The sequence below is a fragment of the Canis lupus genome, chromosome 14 (assembly GCF_003254725.2).
Source record: "Canis lupus dingo isolate Sandy chromosome 14, ASM325472v2, whole genome shotgun sequence".
Taxonomy (NCBI): Eukaryota; Metazoa; Chordata; class Mammalia; order Carnivora; family Canidae; genus Canis; species Canis lupus.
Genome location: NC_064256.1, coordinates 44,819,548 through 44,835,920, shown reverse-complemented (window position 1 = coordinate 44,835,920; position 16,373 = coordinate 44,819,548). Strand labels below are relative to the sequence as shown.

General features: G+C 37.8%; 2 protein-coding genes across 10 annotated transcripts in view; one reads left to right on the top strand and one right to left on the bottom strand.

The window, feature by feature from the left end:
* Positions 1-13,976, top strand: part of KBTBD2 (kelch repeat and BTB domain containing 2) — a 217,026-nt gene extending 203,050 nt beyond the window's left edge. For all 7 annotated transcript variants that reach the window (XM_049093785.1, XM_035698643.2, XM_025464569.3 and 4 more), the window contains 3 exons: positions 3,969-4,476; positions 8,475-8,640; positions 11,230-13,976. In XM_049093785.1, the coding sequence (XP_048949742.1) occupies positions 4,307-4,476; positions 8,475-8,640; positions 11,230-12,765 (1,872 nt within the window). In that variant the 5' untranslated portion in view covers positions 3,969-4,306 and the 3' untranslated portion in view covers positions 12,766-13,976. The remainder of the gene's footprint in view (positions 1-3,968; positions 4,477-8,474; positions 8,641-11,229) is intronic.
* Positions 10,460-16,373, bottom strand: part of AVL9 (AVL9 cell migration associated) — an 80,502-nt gene continuing 74,588 nt past the window's right edge. For all 3 annotated transcript variants that reach the window (XR_007402083.1, XR_003143144.3, XR_003143145.3), the window contains 2 exons: positions 14,223-14,428; positions 10,460-11,871 (listed from right to left, as the gene is read on the bottom strand). The gene's annotated coding sequence lies outside the window, so the exon portion shown is untranslated. The remainder of the gene's footprint in view (positions 11,872-14,222; positions 14,429-16,373) is intronic.

The window sequence follows — 16,373 nt, the reverse complement described above, 5'->3', positions numbered from 1 at the left end:
AATAACTTTTTCCTCTTTGAAGTATGAACCACTGTTAGTGGAGCCAAGTGCCAACTACCTCCTTTGCTTATATTACTTGTATTACACTTTTTCTAATGATAATAAAATTTCTTGTTCTTGTGTTATCAGAAGTTTGGAGATGAAAGAGCAAGACAGATTTTAAGAGAAACATTCCTTATACCCAACTTGTTTTAAGCTGCCTTTTAGCTTTTGTCTAGAATAACTGGTATGTATGTATGTATTTATTTATTTATTTAAAGATTTTATTTATTCATGAGAGACACCCAGAGAGGCAGAGAGAGAAGCAGGATCCCTGGGAGCAGCCTGTTGTAGGACTTGATCCCAGCACCATGGGATCAAGACCTGAGCCAAAGGCAGATGCTTAACCACTGAGCCACCCAGGTACTCCTAGAATAACTGGATTTTTAAATCATGGTTTTGGCTGTAATCTGTATAATAAGAATAAATGTATATGGTGTTTTGGAGCTCTAGTGGTTGGCAACTCTCAGTCTGAGTACTTCAGAGTATAATGACCAACCCTTAATGAATACTCAGTAAACATATGTTGAATTAAATTTAAGTAGACGTTAATTTATGATGGAAAATTAAACGATTTCCTTGATACCTGGGAATTTGTGGGTGCTAACTTCTGCAAATAACAGAATGTTTGACTTATTTTGAAGCTAATTTTAGATATAACACAGAATGATAGTTCTATTGCAATTTATTAAAAAGGGAAAATTAATAAAATAGGTCAGATCACTAAGTAATACGGTACAGACTTTATGAAATATTTTTAGGATATTGATTTCAAGTTTTGTTTTTGGGAGAGAAAGAATCTTGTTACAGTAAATGTTCATGTTACAGGCATTTGAAGCTTTGATCATTTTAAACTTTGCACCTTTTCATGTTTTTAGTTAGTATATTTTGAAGTCTATATTCTCAGAGAAGTGACAGTTTTATTTTGAATTGTACTAGATACAAATATGCTTAAATGATTAAACTTCTTTACTTTAAGTATATCTAAATGACTTCCTTTTTCTGTTTTAGTATTAAGATATCCTAATAAAAATTACCTTGTCAGGAAGAAAATGAACCTTGGATTACAAAGTAAGGGGCGGGAAATAGGAATGCCTAAAGCAGTCAGAATGAGGATTACATGAGGTTGGCTCACTGTGTAATTTTGAAAAAGCAGACCATTTGTTTTAGTATGGTTTCATGGGTATGATTAATTAAAAAAAAAAAAAAAATCTAGGGATCCCTGGGTGGTGCAGCGGTTTAGTGCCTGCCTTTGGCCCAGGGCGCGATCCTGGAGACCGGGGATCGAGTCCCACGTCAGGCTCCCGGTGCATGGAGCCTGCTTCTCCCTCTGCCTGTGTCTCTGCCTCTCTCTCTCTCTGTGTGACTATCATAAATAAATAAAAATTAAAAAAAAAATCTAGTAAAACCCACACATAACAAATTAAATGGAGTCTTAAAAAGTCACAGCAAAAAATCAAATCACTACAAAAAATTAAATCATACTATTGGGTTAAAGGAATGACCAGAGTGAGCCTGTATAGCTAGTCTGCAAGGAATTCTGGGGCCTAGCAGTATGATCCAAATCCATCCTGGCCCTGGCTGCCAGTTCCTGTCACCTGGCTTAAATATGGATGAGGATGAATTTGGGTCTTGCAGCTAGGATTGAGTCTTTTAATTTCTCAATGTATGCATTTCTTTTTAAAAAAAATTTTTTTTTTTAAATTTATTTATGATAGTCACAGAGAGAGAGAGAGGCAGAGACATAGGCAGAGGGAGAAGCAGGCTCCATGCAGGGAGCCTGACGTGGGACTCGATCCTGGGTCTCCAGGATCAGTCCCCGGGCTGCAGGCGGCACTAAACTGCTGCGCCCACCGGGGGTGCCCTTCAATGTATGCATTTCTATAAGCTAAATTTCCAGAGGTAGAATTGATAGAGATATTCAACATTTACAATGCCAGGTACTTTGCTTTCCGTAATAGTTCATTTGCAATTCTGAAATTCAGAAAGCTCTTGAAATCAAGTTTTAAGAGAAACTAGCAAAACTCAACCTGAAGTAACATGAGGCTATTTATAGTATTATATTCACACTATTCGTATTTCCCACAGCAAAGATAGTAATATGTTCGATTATGGAGTGCTGCGCCAGACTCCTTGAGAGAGTCCTATAATACATGATGTATGTACCACAGTACCACTATAAAACCTGAAAAATTCTAAATTCCAGAACATACCTAGCCCTAGGAGTTTTGAGTAAGAACATGTAGGTATGAATTGGCGTACACTCCAGTAGAAGAATACTCATTTTCCTACACCCTTGCTAACACTAGACCTTGCATTGTTGATAAATGAAAATAGTGATTTTAGGTGATTAGGTATTAGCTTTAGAGGTTGTGGTAGTAGAACTTAGATTTATAGTGTAACTTTCAGATCTGGAAGAGCGAAGTCATTACCTTAAATGACCCAAAATCTCACTCTGCCTTTGCACCTGTTTTAGTTATGTTCAGAGTTAAGTTGGCTGGAAATTTGACAGTGTATATCAAGTTAGCAGTTTGTGTAATAGTATAGTTTGGCAGGAAGTACAATGTGATCTTCTTTTTGACATATGGAAGATACTTTGTGAGAAAAAGTGGTAGTGGTTCCAATCATGGTATTATTTATAGGTTTCATGTGAGTAGTACTTGATTTTCTGATTATGGGAACTAAGAACCATCTAATTAGAAAAGAAGTGAGTTTTTATTTTTTATTTTTTTTGAAGTGATAGTTTTTAGCTATGTAGTAATTCTGTATGAGTTTTACCTCCTTTCTTGATTTGTAATTCCTTTGCCATATGTTGTAATTTCTGATTTCCAAATAAAAATTTTAATTTTAATTCAGTTGGAATTTCTTTTGATGAATGGTATGCAATATAACTAAAACCTAGGGTTTCCTCTCAAGTGGTTAGCCGGTTCCAACATTATTTGTTGAACTAAACCAATCTTAAATTTTAAAATGCCAGTGTTTATATCCAATTTCTTGTATTTACTTGGGCTTCTTGTAGTTTGTAGTACATTTTAATATTTGATGAGAGTTATGAGGAAAAACTTGCCCTTCCTTCCCTCAAATACCCTGGCAACTTCTGCGCATTCTTCTAGGCAGATATTCTGCAAATAGGATTTAGATTGGTTTTGTATTAAATTTACACATCTTGGATCATTAAATTCATATTTGTATACTATGGAGTCTTCCATTTAGGGTCCTACACATGTCTCTACCATGTTTAGTTTAAAAAAGTTTTTTTTTTCCCCCAGTAAAATTTTATACTCAAAAGGATTTTTAGGAAGGAACCACTATACAAAGAGATATATACTGCATCTACTTCCCTTACTGGACTGAACTACACATTTAAAAAACATAGTTTATGCTTTGGAAATAAACTAATGGAATCTATTTACCATGTAGTTTAACTAATTTAAATATAAAAACTTTGTTGAGTGTATTTAGGATATATCCCCAAAATGAGATTTCTCTGTGCAAGAGAAAGGGTTTTTTTTTTTTCCTCCTCTTAAATTACAGCTCCGTATTGCCACTAAACAAAAAACTAGGAGATTTGGCTTTGCTGGTAATTTAAATTCTTTAATTTTTAAGTAACTTTAAAAATATGTGCTTACTGATGTGCTTATTTTCTAGGATGTTTACGTTTTGAAGAGAAGGCAAAAAGTTAATTTAAAACTATAAATGTAAAAAAAATAAAACTATGAATGTTAATTTTTTTCGGTCTTTTTATTTTAAATGTAATAGATGTCAAAATGTTCCTTTTCTCAGGTTTCATTTTTATGGCAATGTCTGAAGTTGAACTTCAAATAAATATAATTTATATTTAAATCTGCCATTTTAAGCATCGTATCCTAAAAATATACTAGCCTACTCTTAACTGGCCTTTTTTTTTTTTTTTTTTTTAATTACTCCAGAGGACCCACGGAACATAGGATGCCACCACAAAATCTACCTCGTGTGTTATTCTCTTTAACCCATGAGCTGCACAGCAATTGCAAATTTGAGCAAGACGTTTGCAGACTGTGTTGAAGAACTGAAGAACCTAATTAACACAGGATGACCTAGGAGTGATTCTAAGCATATAACAAGATACTTACTCTTCATTAGCAACTGTGTCAGTCTTGATTCTGAATGCTGCAGATAACAGCAAGCAGAGTTTCTCCTTTTTTTGTTTCTGAAGCATTCACTTGACCTTCCATCAGTAAGACTGACTTTTCCAATCTGTTCCGGGAGATATTAATGGAATACAGTCATGTCCACTCAAGACGAGAGGCAGATCAATACTGAATATGCTGTGTCCTTGCTGGAACAGTTAAAACTGTTTTATGAACAGCAGTTGTTTACTGACATAGTGTTAATTGTTGAGGGCACTGAATTCCCCTGTCATAAGATGGTTCTTGCAACATGTAGCTCTTATTTTAGGTAAGTACTTTAATCTTGCTTGCTTTGTAATTTCAAATGCAGAATGTTAGTTTATTTTAATGTTTTAATTGGAACTCTTTTAAACTTAAAAAATAGACGTTTTCACGTTTTGCTTAACTTTTCTATTCTGATGGCATAGTGTTGGTGAAGTCACTTCCTTGCATGTATAAGTAAAGGACAGATGAAAAAAGTTTTTACAAAAGTTTAAATATAAGAAATTTGTTGAAATTAACTCAGGTAAAGTTTTAGTTATGGGGAGACAAAAAGATTAAAAGAGAAAGAAAAATGAGTAATTTTTATTTATTGAGATTTTAAGATACTGTATTTCTAAAAGAGTAGTCATTGTTGATAGATGTAAGTAGGCTAAGTAATAACTTAGAGGATCATTGTTGCTATTCATACATGTTAAGGACTTTATTTCCTTTGCAAAAATATTTTTCTCACTTTTGATTATTGTTAGCCTTACCAGACTCCTTGCCAGATTTAAGTAATTAATAACATTTTTCTCTGTGCCTTGGAATTTAGAAGCTGATTTATTTTGTAATAGCATATAAATAAAGTGTAACTTTGCATTTTTATGATCTGCAACTTTTAATCTTTTTAGATAGATTTTACTTTATTACATGTAGATAGATTTTACTTTATTACATGTTTCATGAGAGGAATAGAAGCCAATGCATAGAAATTCTTTTGTGTTCTGCCCTAAGGTTGAATTTTTACTTAATATCTAAAAGGAACAGGGTGAATAAAGATGAGGTAAATGTGGACCAGTGTGCACCTACCACAGGTATTAGTGGTCATAAGTGGAGAGTAGCAGTGAAAGTTAATTTCTGCTCTCCTTTAGTGACAGTTCTAGAAAGGACAGGTTTAATGTTGATTTTTTAATGTCAACATACATGAAGGTGTAGAAATGTCACATTTCTTAATGTAACACATCTCATGATTGCAGAAGCTGAGGCCCAAATGCTAATTATCTTTGCTGTGCCAGCAGTTTCAAGTTAAGCTGTGGATTTTTCATACAATTTCAGACATTGATTTTCTTAGAAAGCTAGCATATTTGCAAACAGTGGTTCTAAAACTTGGTTAATCATCAGAATCCTCGAGTGCTTCTACAAACAGATTCTTGGATCTCAAACCTAGGAATTCTGATTCAGGGGACCTGTGTGAGCATTTCAGAATTTTTATGTTTAAAAAGCTTCCCAGATGATTTTGATGGTCAGTTTCTTTTTCAGATCTATTTGCTTAGTTAGATGGTGTTAGAAATTTGAGGTTATAGGTGCAGTCAGTACCAAAGCTGCTTATTAGTGCTGTGCTCTCTTTTTAAAGATTTTTATTTATTTGAGAGCGAGCTCACACACCAGCACAAGTGGGTGGGGCGAGGGGCAGAGAGGAATCTTCAGCAGACTCCGTGCTGAGTGTGGAGCTCCCTCCCAAATCAAGAGTCGGGCACTTAACTGACTGAGCCACCCAGGCACCTCAGTAATGTTACTGTCTTAAAGACAACACAGTGTTTTTTAAGGCTACTGTTATTTCCTCATCACTGGCCAGTTCCCTTTGTTAGCATCCTTGGTCTTCAGAGAGAATATATTCTCCTTAAAGCAAATCAGATATTAAGAAGTAGAAATAATTACAAGTAGAAAGAAAGAATAGTCCAGTACGTCTTTGGGATCAAATCTTTAAAATCCTGTGTCTGGGCCGCTTTCGTAACCCACAATGCAAATTTTGCCTTTTGGTTTAGATACATCCTTGCTTTGTGGTTTAAATTCCCAGTTATATCCTACCAAGAATCAAGAGCCTCAGAAATCAAAAGAACCTCTGAAACAGTACTTCTTAGTAACATTTAGACCCCAGATGAGAGAGCAGTAACCTGAGAACTGCTCAGCACCTCTTCCTCTGCGATACTTTTCTAATATGTAATTCAGTATTTGCTCTTTTCTTAAAAACGTCTATTTAATACTTTCATGATCAGATTGGCTAGGCTTCTTCTGTCTTTGGTTTTCGGGAAGCACAGCTCCTTCACAGGAGTGTCCATCATTCTGGTGTTAGAAACCATAATCTAGAATAGCCTGTCTGCCTGTCATCTGTACAGCCAGCTGTCCCCTTGTCCTCTCTTTTCCAGTTACTGCCTCCTGCTGGAAGAGCCATAAAAACCACTTGATCCCTAACCTTCCATGTTAACTCAGCTCTTACAGTTCTTTTTCAGGTTTCTTTTTGTTACCTCCCATGCTCTCATGTCAGACAGGTGAAGCCAGTAGCTTATCGGTTTTCTTAAAGGGTTTCTTGTCATGTCTTGAATGTTTTCAGAGAACACCTCCTGTTCTCCCTGACTTGCTTGGGTTTATTTATGGCCATCCTGTATTTTGGGGAGGATGTCATCAGCCACCTTGATTGATGTTGTTTGTGCCACTTTTCCTCTCCTTCACTGCCTGAAGGTTAGCTGCTGTCCTTGCTCCTCGTTCTGAGCTCCTCGTTCATTGATTCCACAGTTTTTGACACCCTACCTCTTTTGTCCTAAGTAGCATAGTACTGGACTGCTGTTGCATTTTTCTTTGAGTTTTTTAGGTTCCCCTCAGGTAACTTACTCAGCTTTAACACGTGTTACTTTGTAGATAATGACTATTGTATTAATGCTTGACCTTCCCCAGAGTTTCAGTGATTCTAAATGCTTAACTGATTATGGTATTATTTCCATTTGACTCAACTGCCCTTACCTTAAATATAGCCAAAATTTAACTCCCTTTTCCCAGGATTAAATTCACTTTGCACTTCCTTGACCTTAAAATTTTTCTCTTAATGGCTAGCAGTATTTTTTCAGGCACTTCATTTCCCTATCTACTTGGTTCCATTTCCTGTGTTCAGAAAGTCACCAGCTTGATTCGTTGTGATAGCTTTTTATCTCTTTCTGCCACCCTGGGCAGGTTCTTATACCAGTGTAGATTACTGCAGCAGACTCCTAGTCCTGTTTTCTTGGTTCCAGCCTTTGGCCCTTGAGGTCCGGCAGTAGAGTATTCATCCTAGAATACATTTTATTGTGCTGATAAATCCATGCACAAAACCCTTCAGTGTTCCTCACTATAAGAAAAAGCTCAGACTCTTCTCTTTAAAAGCCCTCTATGATCTGGCAGCCACTCATCTTTCCAGTTTGCTTTCTAGTCTCCTGCATGAGCCCTTATACCCCTGAAAAAACGGTCATGTTCTGCTCTGATTCACTATTTTATCCATGTTGATGGCTTTTCTCATCTTGTCCTTGAGGGGCCTAACCTAGTGCTGTTGTGATACTCACTTTTGATCACATAGATTTTTCTCCTGTGTACATGCAGTAGTATTCTTTGCATTGTTTTAGGAAACTACCCTGTATAGTTTTGGGAAAACATGTGAGTAAATGACCCATTTTAACAGCTTTATTGAGACATAATTTACATACCACAAAATCTACCCATTTTGTATAACTAAATGCATTTTAGTATATTTACAGAGATGTACAACCATCTCTACCATGTAATTTGAAACACTTCACTCACCTTTGTGCCCATTTACAGTCACTCCCCATTCTCACCCACACTCCTGGGTAGGTACTAATCTCTCTTCTGTGTCTTTGTTTTTTTTGGGGGGGACATTTCTTGTAAATGGAATCCTACAATATGTGGTCTCTTATGTCTGGCTTCTTATGCTGAGCATGTTTTGGAGGTTCATCTGTGTCGTAGTATGCATCAATACTTCCTTTTTATTGCCCAATAGTATTCCATTGTAGGAATATAAAGAATACATGAATTTTGATATTTTCACTCAGAATGGCATAGTGGAATGGTTTAGTATATCTTTGGCAATGAACTATGCTTTTTGGTTCTTTCCCTCGAAAGCTTTTCCTAGAATATGTCCATCAGCAAATACTCTAAAACATCCATGTTAAAAAAAAAAATCCATGTTGTCTAGTTTTGCTTCTTATGTCTACGTTGGTTTTACACTAAACCTAAAAGCTTGGTTCTTTCTCTATGTAGGGCCATGTTCATGAGTGGACTCAGTGAAAGCAAACAGACACATGTGCACCTGCGGAATGTGGATGCAGCCACCTTACAGATAATAATAGCTTATGCATACACGGGTAACTTGGCAATAAATGACAGCACTGTAGAACAGCTTTATGAAACAGCTTGCTTCCTGCAGGTAAGCAGTTTCTCCTCTGTTATATACATAAACTGGTCTATTTTTTTCAAGAGACAGTGTTTCATCATCAGTGTTGTCTTATACCTATATAATTTTATTGCAGATTTTAGAAAGTTTTCTCTTCTTAAAATGTACAAAGGAGGGTTGCCTGCTGGCTCGGAAGCATGGGCAGCTCTTGATGTTGGGACCCTGGGTTTGGGCCCCATGTTGGTGTAGAGATTAAGTAAATATAAAAATAATGAACAAGGGAAAAACAGGATTTGGTCAGCCAGTAAACTTTAGTTTTATGAAGAGAACTGAATTGAAAAGATGGGTGAAAATTTCATACTGGTTTCATATTCTAATATACCTGAGAATTCAGATTTCAGATAAAAGTAATTTTTAAAGGTGTTTATTAAATTTAAGCGCTTTGATTTTTTTTTTTTTGCTAAAGGCTGAGATGTATTGATTTTTGATCGTACAGGTTTTCACAGAAAATTTGAAGTTCTTATGGAAATGATCGAACTAAATATTATAATAGCTGTGTGACCATCTTGAGCTGTTAAAGAACTATTAAACTAAAGTGATGATTGATCCACTTACAGATAAACTATTTTACTCTGTTTTTCCCTCAATATTTACAATTTTAAACAGAATATAAAAATATTTTCCTCCTCCCTTTCTCTTTTTTTGGAATATATTTCAGAAACTGGAAGTTTCTCTGAGGGAAGAACCTTGAGACTAAAGATTTTATTTGGAGAGAACAGGTCATGCTACCTAGTAGATGCTTCATAAATGCATACTGCATTGAGTATGATGACACTGAGCACCAACACCTGGGTGAAATTCTGGGAACCAGAACTCAGTCCAATGCTGTATATAACTTTTATTCTGGACTGTTTTTTTCCCTATAAAATTATGCAGTGTTCTACTATATCTGCAACTCTGGGGAAACTGAGGCCATCGTAGCTTCCTGATGCTTTAAAATTAAAGGCATTCATAACCTAGATCCAAACTTGAGAAAGGGGGAAGTGCCAACAATATGCACTGTCTTTCCATAGTTTAAATTTTCAGTACTTTAAAGCCAGAAACTAAAAGTAGGTATTTTTTAGAGTTGCAAAAAAAATTGAGGAATTTTAAGAAATTTGGATTCCAGAGTACTTTATTACTGTAAATAGTGACACTGTTCCTTATAACTTTTTTCCTACCATGTTGTTAAACTCTATATGCATATACTTGGCAAAACAGGACTGGCTCTTGGACCGGGTTGTCCTGACAAGCCTGGGATGACTGGCAACATGATTTTCATTATTAACCACAGAAAATGCTTTTATGTTCCTGATACTACTCTTTTATTTAGGTTATATATGTTTTACTTATAGATATATAGATGTGTAGATATCATCTAATCCTTATTATAATCATTGGTAAGGATCCTCCCATTGTATATAAGAGAAAGGTCAGGTTTAGAGAAGTAAAGCTGCCTAATACTGTCTGCTCCTGAGCATCCAGTCTAGGCACCCTGACTTGTCACTATAAACTGCTTCTAGTTAGCTTACTATGATGTTGAATAAGCATAGTAGGTAGCACTTCTGATTCAGCCAAGATCTCTACTTTTCCTTTTTAAGAAAAAACAAATCTAGGAAACAGAATGGCTAAGGTGGGTCATTTAAACATAGGTAATTTGTAACTGCACATAAATGTATTTATTGTTCCTTTGGTTACCTCTCTAGATAAGGCAGGCAAATACTTAACTCTTGTGCATAGCTTTGTTTTATAGGACTTTCTTGTCCATGTTGAGAAAACCAGATGCCAGCTACTCATCAATAATCATTTAGGCTAACAGTTTTAAAGATTTTATTTATTCATGAGAGAGAGAGACAGAGAGGCAGGCACAAGTAGAGGGAGAAGCAGGATCCCTGTGGGGAGCCCGATGTAGGACTCAATCCTAGGACCCTGGGATCACAACCTGAGCCAAAGACAGATGCTCAACCACTGAGCCACTAAGGCGCCCCAGAATAACAAATTTATAATGAAAAAATGATAATCATTAGTTTTTACATGGCTTCCATTTGATTTTCTCAATTACATATTTTTTATTTATTTTTAAGATTTTATTTATTTATTCATGAGAGAAGAGAGAGAGAGACAGACACAGACACAGGCAGAGGGAGAAGTAGGCTCCATGCAGGAAGCCCGACATGGGACTCGATCCCAGGCCCCCAGGATCACACTTTAGCGCCGTAGGTGGCGCTAAACCGCTGCACCACCGGGCCTGCCTTCGATTACATATGTTTTAAAGACTAGAAAAGTATGGAATATATCCATAAATTTCCATACTTTTTCCTTTAAGACCATTTATTTTTAAGAGCTTATTTAATGTTAAACTATTAGCTCCTAAATAGAGCACTTAAGTAGGCCATTGGACAAGAAGTAGAAATACAAAACTATACAGTTTTCTAATTTTATTATTACTGGAAGGCATTCTCTCTTTGCCCAAGCATAAGTATCTAAAAATAAAAAGTATAGTTTAGGGAGCTGATTAATAATACTTGTGTTTTACATAAAAGTAAAATTTGTTTTTATCAACCTTTTCCCCTCCCATTTTAGGTGGAAGATGTATTACAACGTTGTCGGGAGTATTTAATTAAAAAAATAAATGCAGAGAATTGTGTGCGATTGTTGAGTTTTGCTGATCTGTTCAGTTGTGAGGAATTAAAACAAAGTGCTAAAAGAATGGTAGAACACAAGTTCACTGCTGTGTATCACCAGGAGGCTTTCATGCAGCTGTCACATGACCTACTGATAGACATCCTCAGTAGTGACAATTTAAATGTTGAAAAGGAGGAGACGGTTCGAGAAGCTGCTATGCTGTGGCTAGAATACAACACAGAATCACGATCCCAGTATTTGTCTTCAGTTCTTAGCCAAATCAGAATCGATGCACTTTCCGAAGTAACACAGAGAGCTTGGTTTCAAGGTCTGCCGCCCAATGACAAGTCTGTGGTGGTTCAAGGTCTGTATAAGTCTATGCCCAAGTTTTTCAAACCAAGACTTGGAATGACTAAAGAGGAGATGATGATTTTCATTGAAGCATCTTCAGAAAATCCTTGTAGTCTTTACTCTTCTGTCTGTTACAGCCCCCAAGCAGAGAAAGTTTACAAGCTGTGCAGCCCACCCGCTGATTTGCATAAGGTTGGGACTGTTGTAACTCCTGATAATGACATCTATATAGCAGGTGGTCAGGTTCCTCTGAAAAACACAAAAACAAATCACAGTAAAACAAGCAAACTTCAAACTGCCTTCAGAACTGTGAACTGCTTTTACTGGTTTGATGCACAGCAAAATACCTGGTTTCCAAAGACCCCGATGCTTTTTGTCCGCATAAAGCCATCTTTGGTTTGCTGTGAAGGCTATATCTATGCAATTGGAGGAGACAGTGTAGGTGGAGAACTTAATCGGAGGACCGTGGAGAGATACGATACTGAGAAGGATGAATGGACAATGGTAAGCCCTTTGCCTTGTGCTTGGCAGTGGAGCGCAGCAGTTGTGGTCCATGACTGCATTTATGTGATGACACTGAACCTCATGTACTGTTATTTCCCCAGGTCTGATTCATGGGTAGAAATGGCCATGAGACAGACTAGCAGATCTTTTGCTTCGGCTGCAGCTTTTGGTGATAAAATTTTCTATATTGGAGGGTTGCACATTGCTACCAATTCTGGCATAAGACTGCCCTCTGGCACTGTAGATGGGTCTTCAGTAACTGTGGAGATTTATGATGTGAATAAAAACGAGTGGAAAATGGCAGCCAACATCCCTGCGAAGAGGTACTCAGACCCCTGCGTCAGAGCTGTTGTGATCTCAAATTCTCTGTGTGTGTTTATGCGAGAAACCCACTTAAACGAGAGAGCTAAATATGTCACCTACCAGTATGATCTGGAACTTGACCGGTGGTCTCTGCGGCAGCACATATCTGAACGTGTACTCTGGGACTTGGGGAGAGATTTTCGGTGCACTGTGGGGAAACTTTATCCATCCTGCCTTGAAGAATCTCCGTGGAAACCACCAACTTACCTTTTTTCACCGGATGGGACTGAGGAGTTTGAACTAGATGGAGAGATGGTTGCACTACCACCTGTATAGTTGGCGAGTTTTGGGAGTGCACGCCTGATTTATGTGCTTTGTCATTTTCTTTGCTAAACAAGAGAGGCTATGAAAGGACTAAATATGAGTACATAAAAATCTATCTTTGATAAATTTTATTTTTATGCCCTACTTAATATTTGCATCAGTATAATATATATCAGTGAGTCTTACAGAAAGATATGCTTCCATAATATGAAATAGAGTATCCAATAATTGAAACTTTTACGTGTATCATGAGAGCATAAGAATCTGGATTATCTAACATTGTTAGCCCTGTGTTATGTACAGTTCAAAAAGTTCACTTATTAAAGTAGTTTCCTGTTCCTAGTGTGGTATATCGCAAATTGTGCCGAGGTTATTTTAGTATATGTATTTCATTCCCGTGCTTCTGTTCTGAAGTCCTGGAATATGGTTTTTTTTTCAGTGTAATTAATTCAGCTGCACTTAAACACTAGTGTCCATGTTGGTATAGAAATGTCTAAATCCTATACTATAGTTGAGGAAGATCTTCCACTTTATGGCATTGCACAGGGAAAGCTATGACTGCAGGATCAGTCTAACTATACTATTAGGTGCATGTACTCTCTTTCCACTAACTTATACTTGTCTATCTAGAATACAGGTCTTCCAATCAGCTGGTCATTTACCAGGTGTGGACTTAAGTTGCTGGGCTTGCAATAAGAATTGCTAGTCCCTCGTTGTGCGGGTCTGTGTGGAGCTTTAATCAGTAAATGCCTCCACTTTCTGTATTACCTTAACATTGGCTCATGCATATAACTACCTGCTGCTGTTGTATTTCTCCATCTTAAAGATTTAGAGTGGGTTAACCAGGTCATTACATCTTAATTTAATAACAAGCATTACTGTAGAGTGATTGTGTATAGATACCCATTAGCTGTCAGGGTGTGGTTTTTTTTGTTTTCTGTTTTTTTTTTTTTTTTTTTTTTTAACCTGTTGTGTGTGTGTGGGGGGGGTTAGGATTAGAAAGGTGAACTGTTCAGGAATTCTCTGCACGAGCCGTGCAGAAGAGCAGATAACTAGTGCTGCTCTGGCATTAATCCCAGGAACCACTAGCAGTAGCGGGCGCCGCCAATCTAACATGAGCACAGGTGCTTCATGACAAACATTACTAGCATGTTCAACTGCATAATGTTCTGGCACTGTATTTTGAATGACATTAATTTATTAAATAAATTGTATATATTCAATATCTGTCTTTCTTTTGTGATGGGAATGGTGTAACGAATGGTGGGCTTTTAGTTCTAATTTTGTTGGGTCAGTTTGGCTTGTTACAGGGTTTTTTTTTTTTCGTTTTTCAGAATTTTGACATTCACATATCTGGCTTTCCTTTATTCTTGTCTGATTTGAGCCTTACTGTATCAACGTCAACCAACGACACAGAAGAGACCATCATGCCTTTTAACCCAGTCCTGGGTTAGGATCATCTGGAGTACCTTTAAATGCCTGAGCCTCATCCCAAACAAAATGAAGCAGGATTTCTGGTGGGTGGACCCAGAAGTGTCTTTCAAAGCACTACTGCTGATTCTTCTGTGCAGTCCCAGAGACCCGTGGGTTTAGGCCTTCAGTAAGGATTTCATTCTGGATTCCCAGTCTTCCTAGAGCACATCGGAGTCCGGCTCACAAAAACTGCCTCTCACTGCTGGGGAATAAAGTTCCAAATTCTTTAGCACATTTAAGGCTCTCTAATTTGACTTTAAATCCCTTTAACAGCCTCATCTTACATTGCTGTCCTATGACCTTGAACTCCTACTAATCAGGTCTGTGCTGTACTTTGCTGCCTATGCTACTGCTCTACTCATAATGGTCTTCCGTCCCTATTCTGTCTGTCGTGGTCTTTCTATACCTAAGATCCACTTGGGGGAGTCTTTTTTTTTTTTTTAATGACTGCTTCCCTGGTAGCCACCTCTTAGTCTGTGATGACGAGAGTCTGTTGTCACACGTCCTTAGTACCTTTTTTTTTTTTTTTTTTTTTTTTTTTTTTTTTTTTTTTTTTTTTTTTTTTCCCTTTTTTTTCCTTAGTACCTTTTACCTTGATCTGTTCATTGTACCAGTCATTCTATCGAGTGTTCTTAGAGGCACGCTTGTCTACAAAATGACCCATGATTCTGAGGGTAGGGATTTTCTTAGAGCCGCACCCCCTACCAGGGCTGGTGATAAAAGAAGTGCTAAATACAAACTGGTATACAGAAGGGCCCTGAGTTTGGAACAGTCAAACCCAATATACCAAGTTCTTTATTCTCTTCAGGCGTTCGTTCCACTAGTGGTCCCCTCCATCCGGCTCAGACTTGCCCTCTTCTACTTCCGCCTCTCTCCTGGCAATAGCCCAACTCCTTTGTTTCACTGTCATTATTTTACAACTGGCAAAACCTGAATCTCAGATGAGTTCGGCTTGATCTGCCTGTGACTCTTGGCTTGCTGAGCACTGCTACAGAAAACCACACGAGGGCACAGATGGTGCCACTATCTAATTTGCAGTCCCCATCCTTGGCTAGGTCCTCAACAGTAGCAAGCTACCCCTCATTCAGAGCAATTTGAAATCTCCAGTCTTAGGAAATCTTCACCTTCCCCAACTCTATTAGCAGGTGATTTCACAGGAAAAATGGTGGAAAACTTCCTCAACTGCATCACCAAGTCTGTCTGCCTGCCCCCGCCCCCTGCAAGTTCTTCCTCCTATTCAGAGAGAAAACAGAATAACCCAGGATCTTTATTAAAGGTACCATCTTTTCCAAGCTCCTTACAAAGTCTGCTTTTGAGTACCCTGCCTCCCAAACTGGCTTGTGCATCAGCATCCCGTCAGGAACTGAAAACACGGATCCCAGACTGTCCCCAAACCTTGAACTTGAGGCAGTCCTCCCTCCCTCTCTGCAGCTTTTGTGTTCCCTCACTACCTTCAACTTCTCTAAATGGGTCCTTTCCTCTCTCTAACCATGACCAAGCCTCTTTATTTATTTATTTATTTGAAATTTAGTATTTATTTATTTATTTATTTATTTATTTATTTATTTATTTACGAATGATAGTCACAGAGAGAGAGAGAGAGAGGCAGAGACACAGGCAGAGGGAGAAGCAGGCTCCATGCACCGGGAGCCCCGATGTGGGACTCGATCCCGGGTCTCCAGGATCGCGCCCTGGGCCCTAAAGGCAGGCGCTAAACCGCTGTGCCACCCAGGGATCCCCCCAAGCCTCTTTAAAAAATATTTTCTTGCTCAACCCCCTTCTTTTCCCCCTTCAAAACCTAATTACTTGCCTCTTGACAAACAGCACCTCACCATTTACCAGGGAAGCCAGTGAGACTGGTTTCTGCCATTATCACTCCACTGAAACGTCTTGAAGTTCAGAGCTTACTCTGCTTGTCTTTTTTGACACATAATAGTACTTTACACCCCTGAATACTTCATTTGAAAGACTTTGAATTGGACTCGCGACATGATGCTCCCCTGGTTTTTTCCCTATGTCTGGGGCCCTTCCTCAGATGATTTCACCTCTAACCATCTCTTAAATCTTGATTTTGTAATCACGCACCTTAAGCAATGCTGTTTACTTCAGGGACGTATGTTGGTTTTCTTTGGCCTAGATGTTCACCT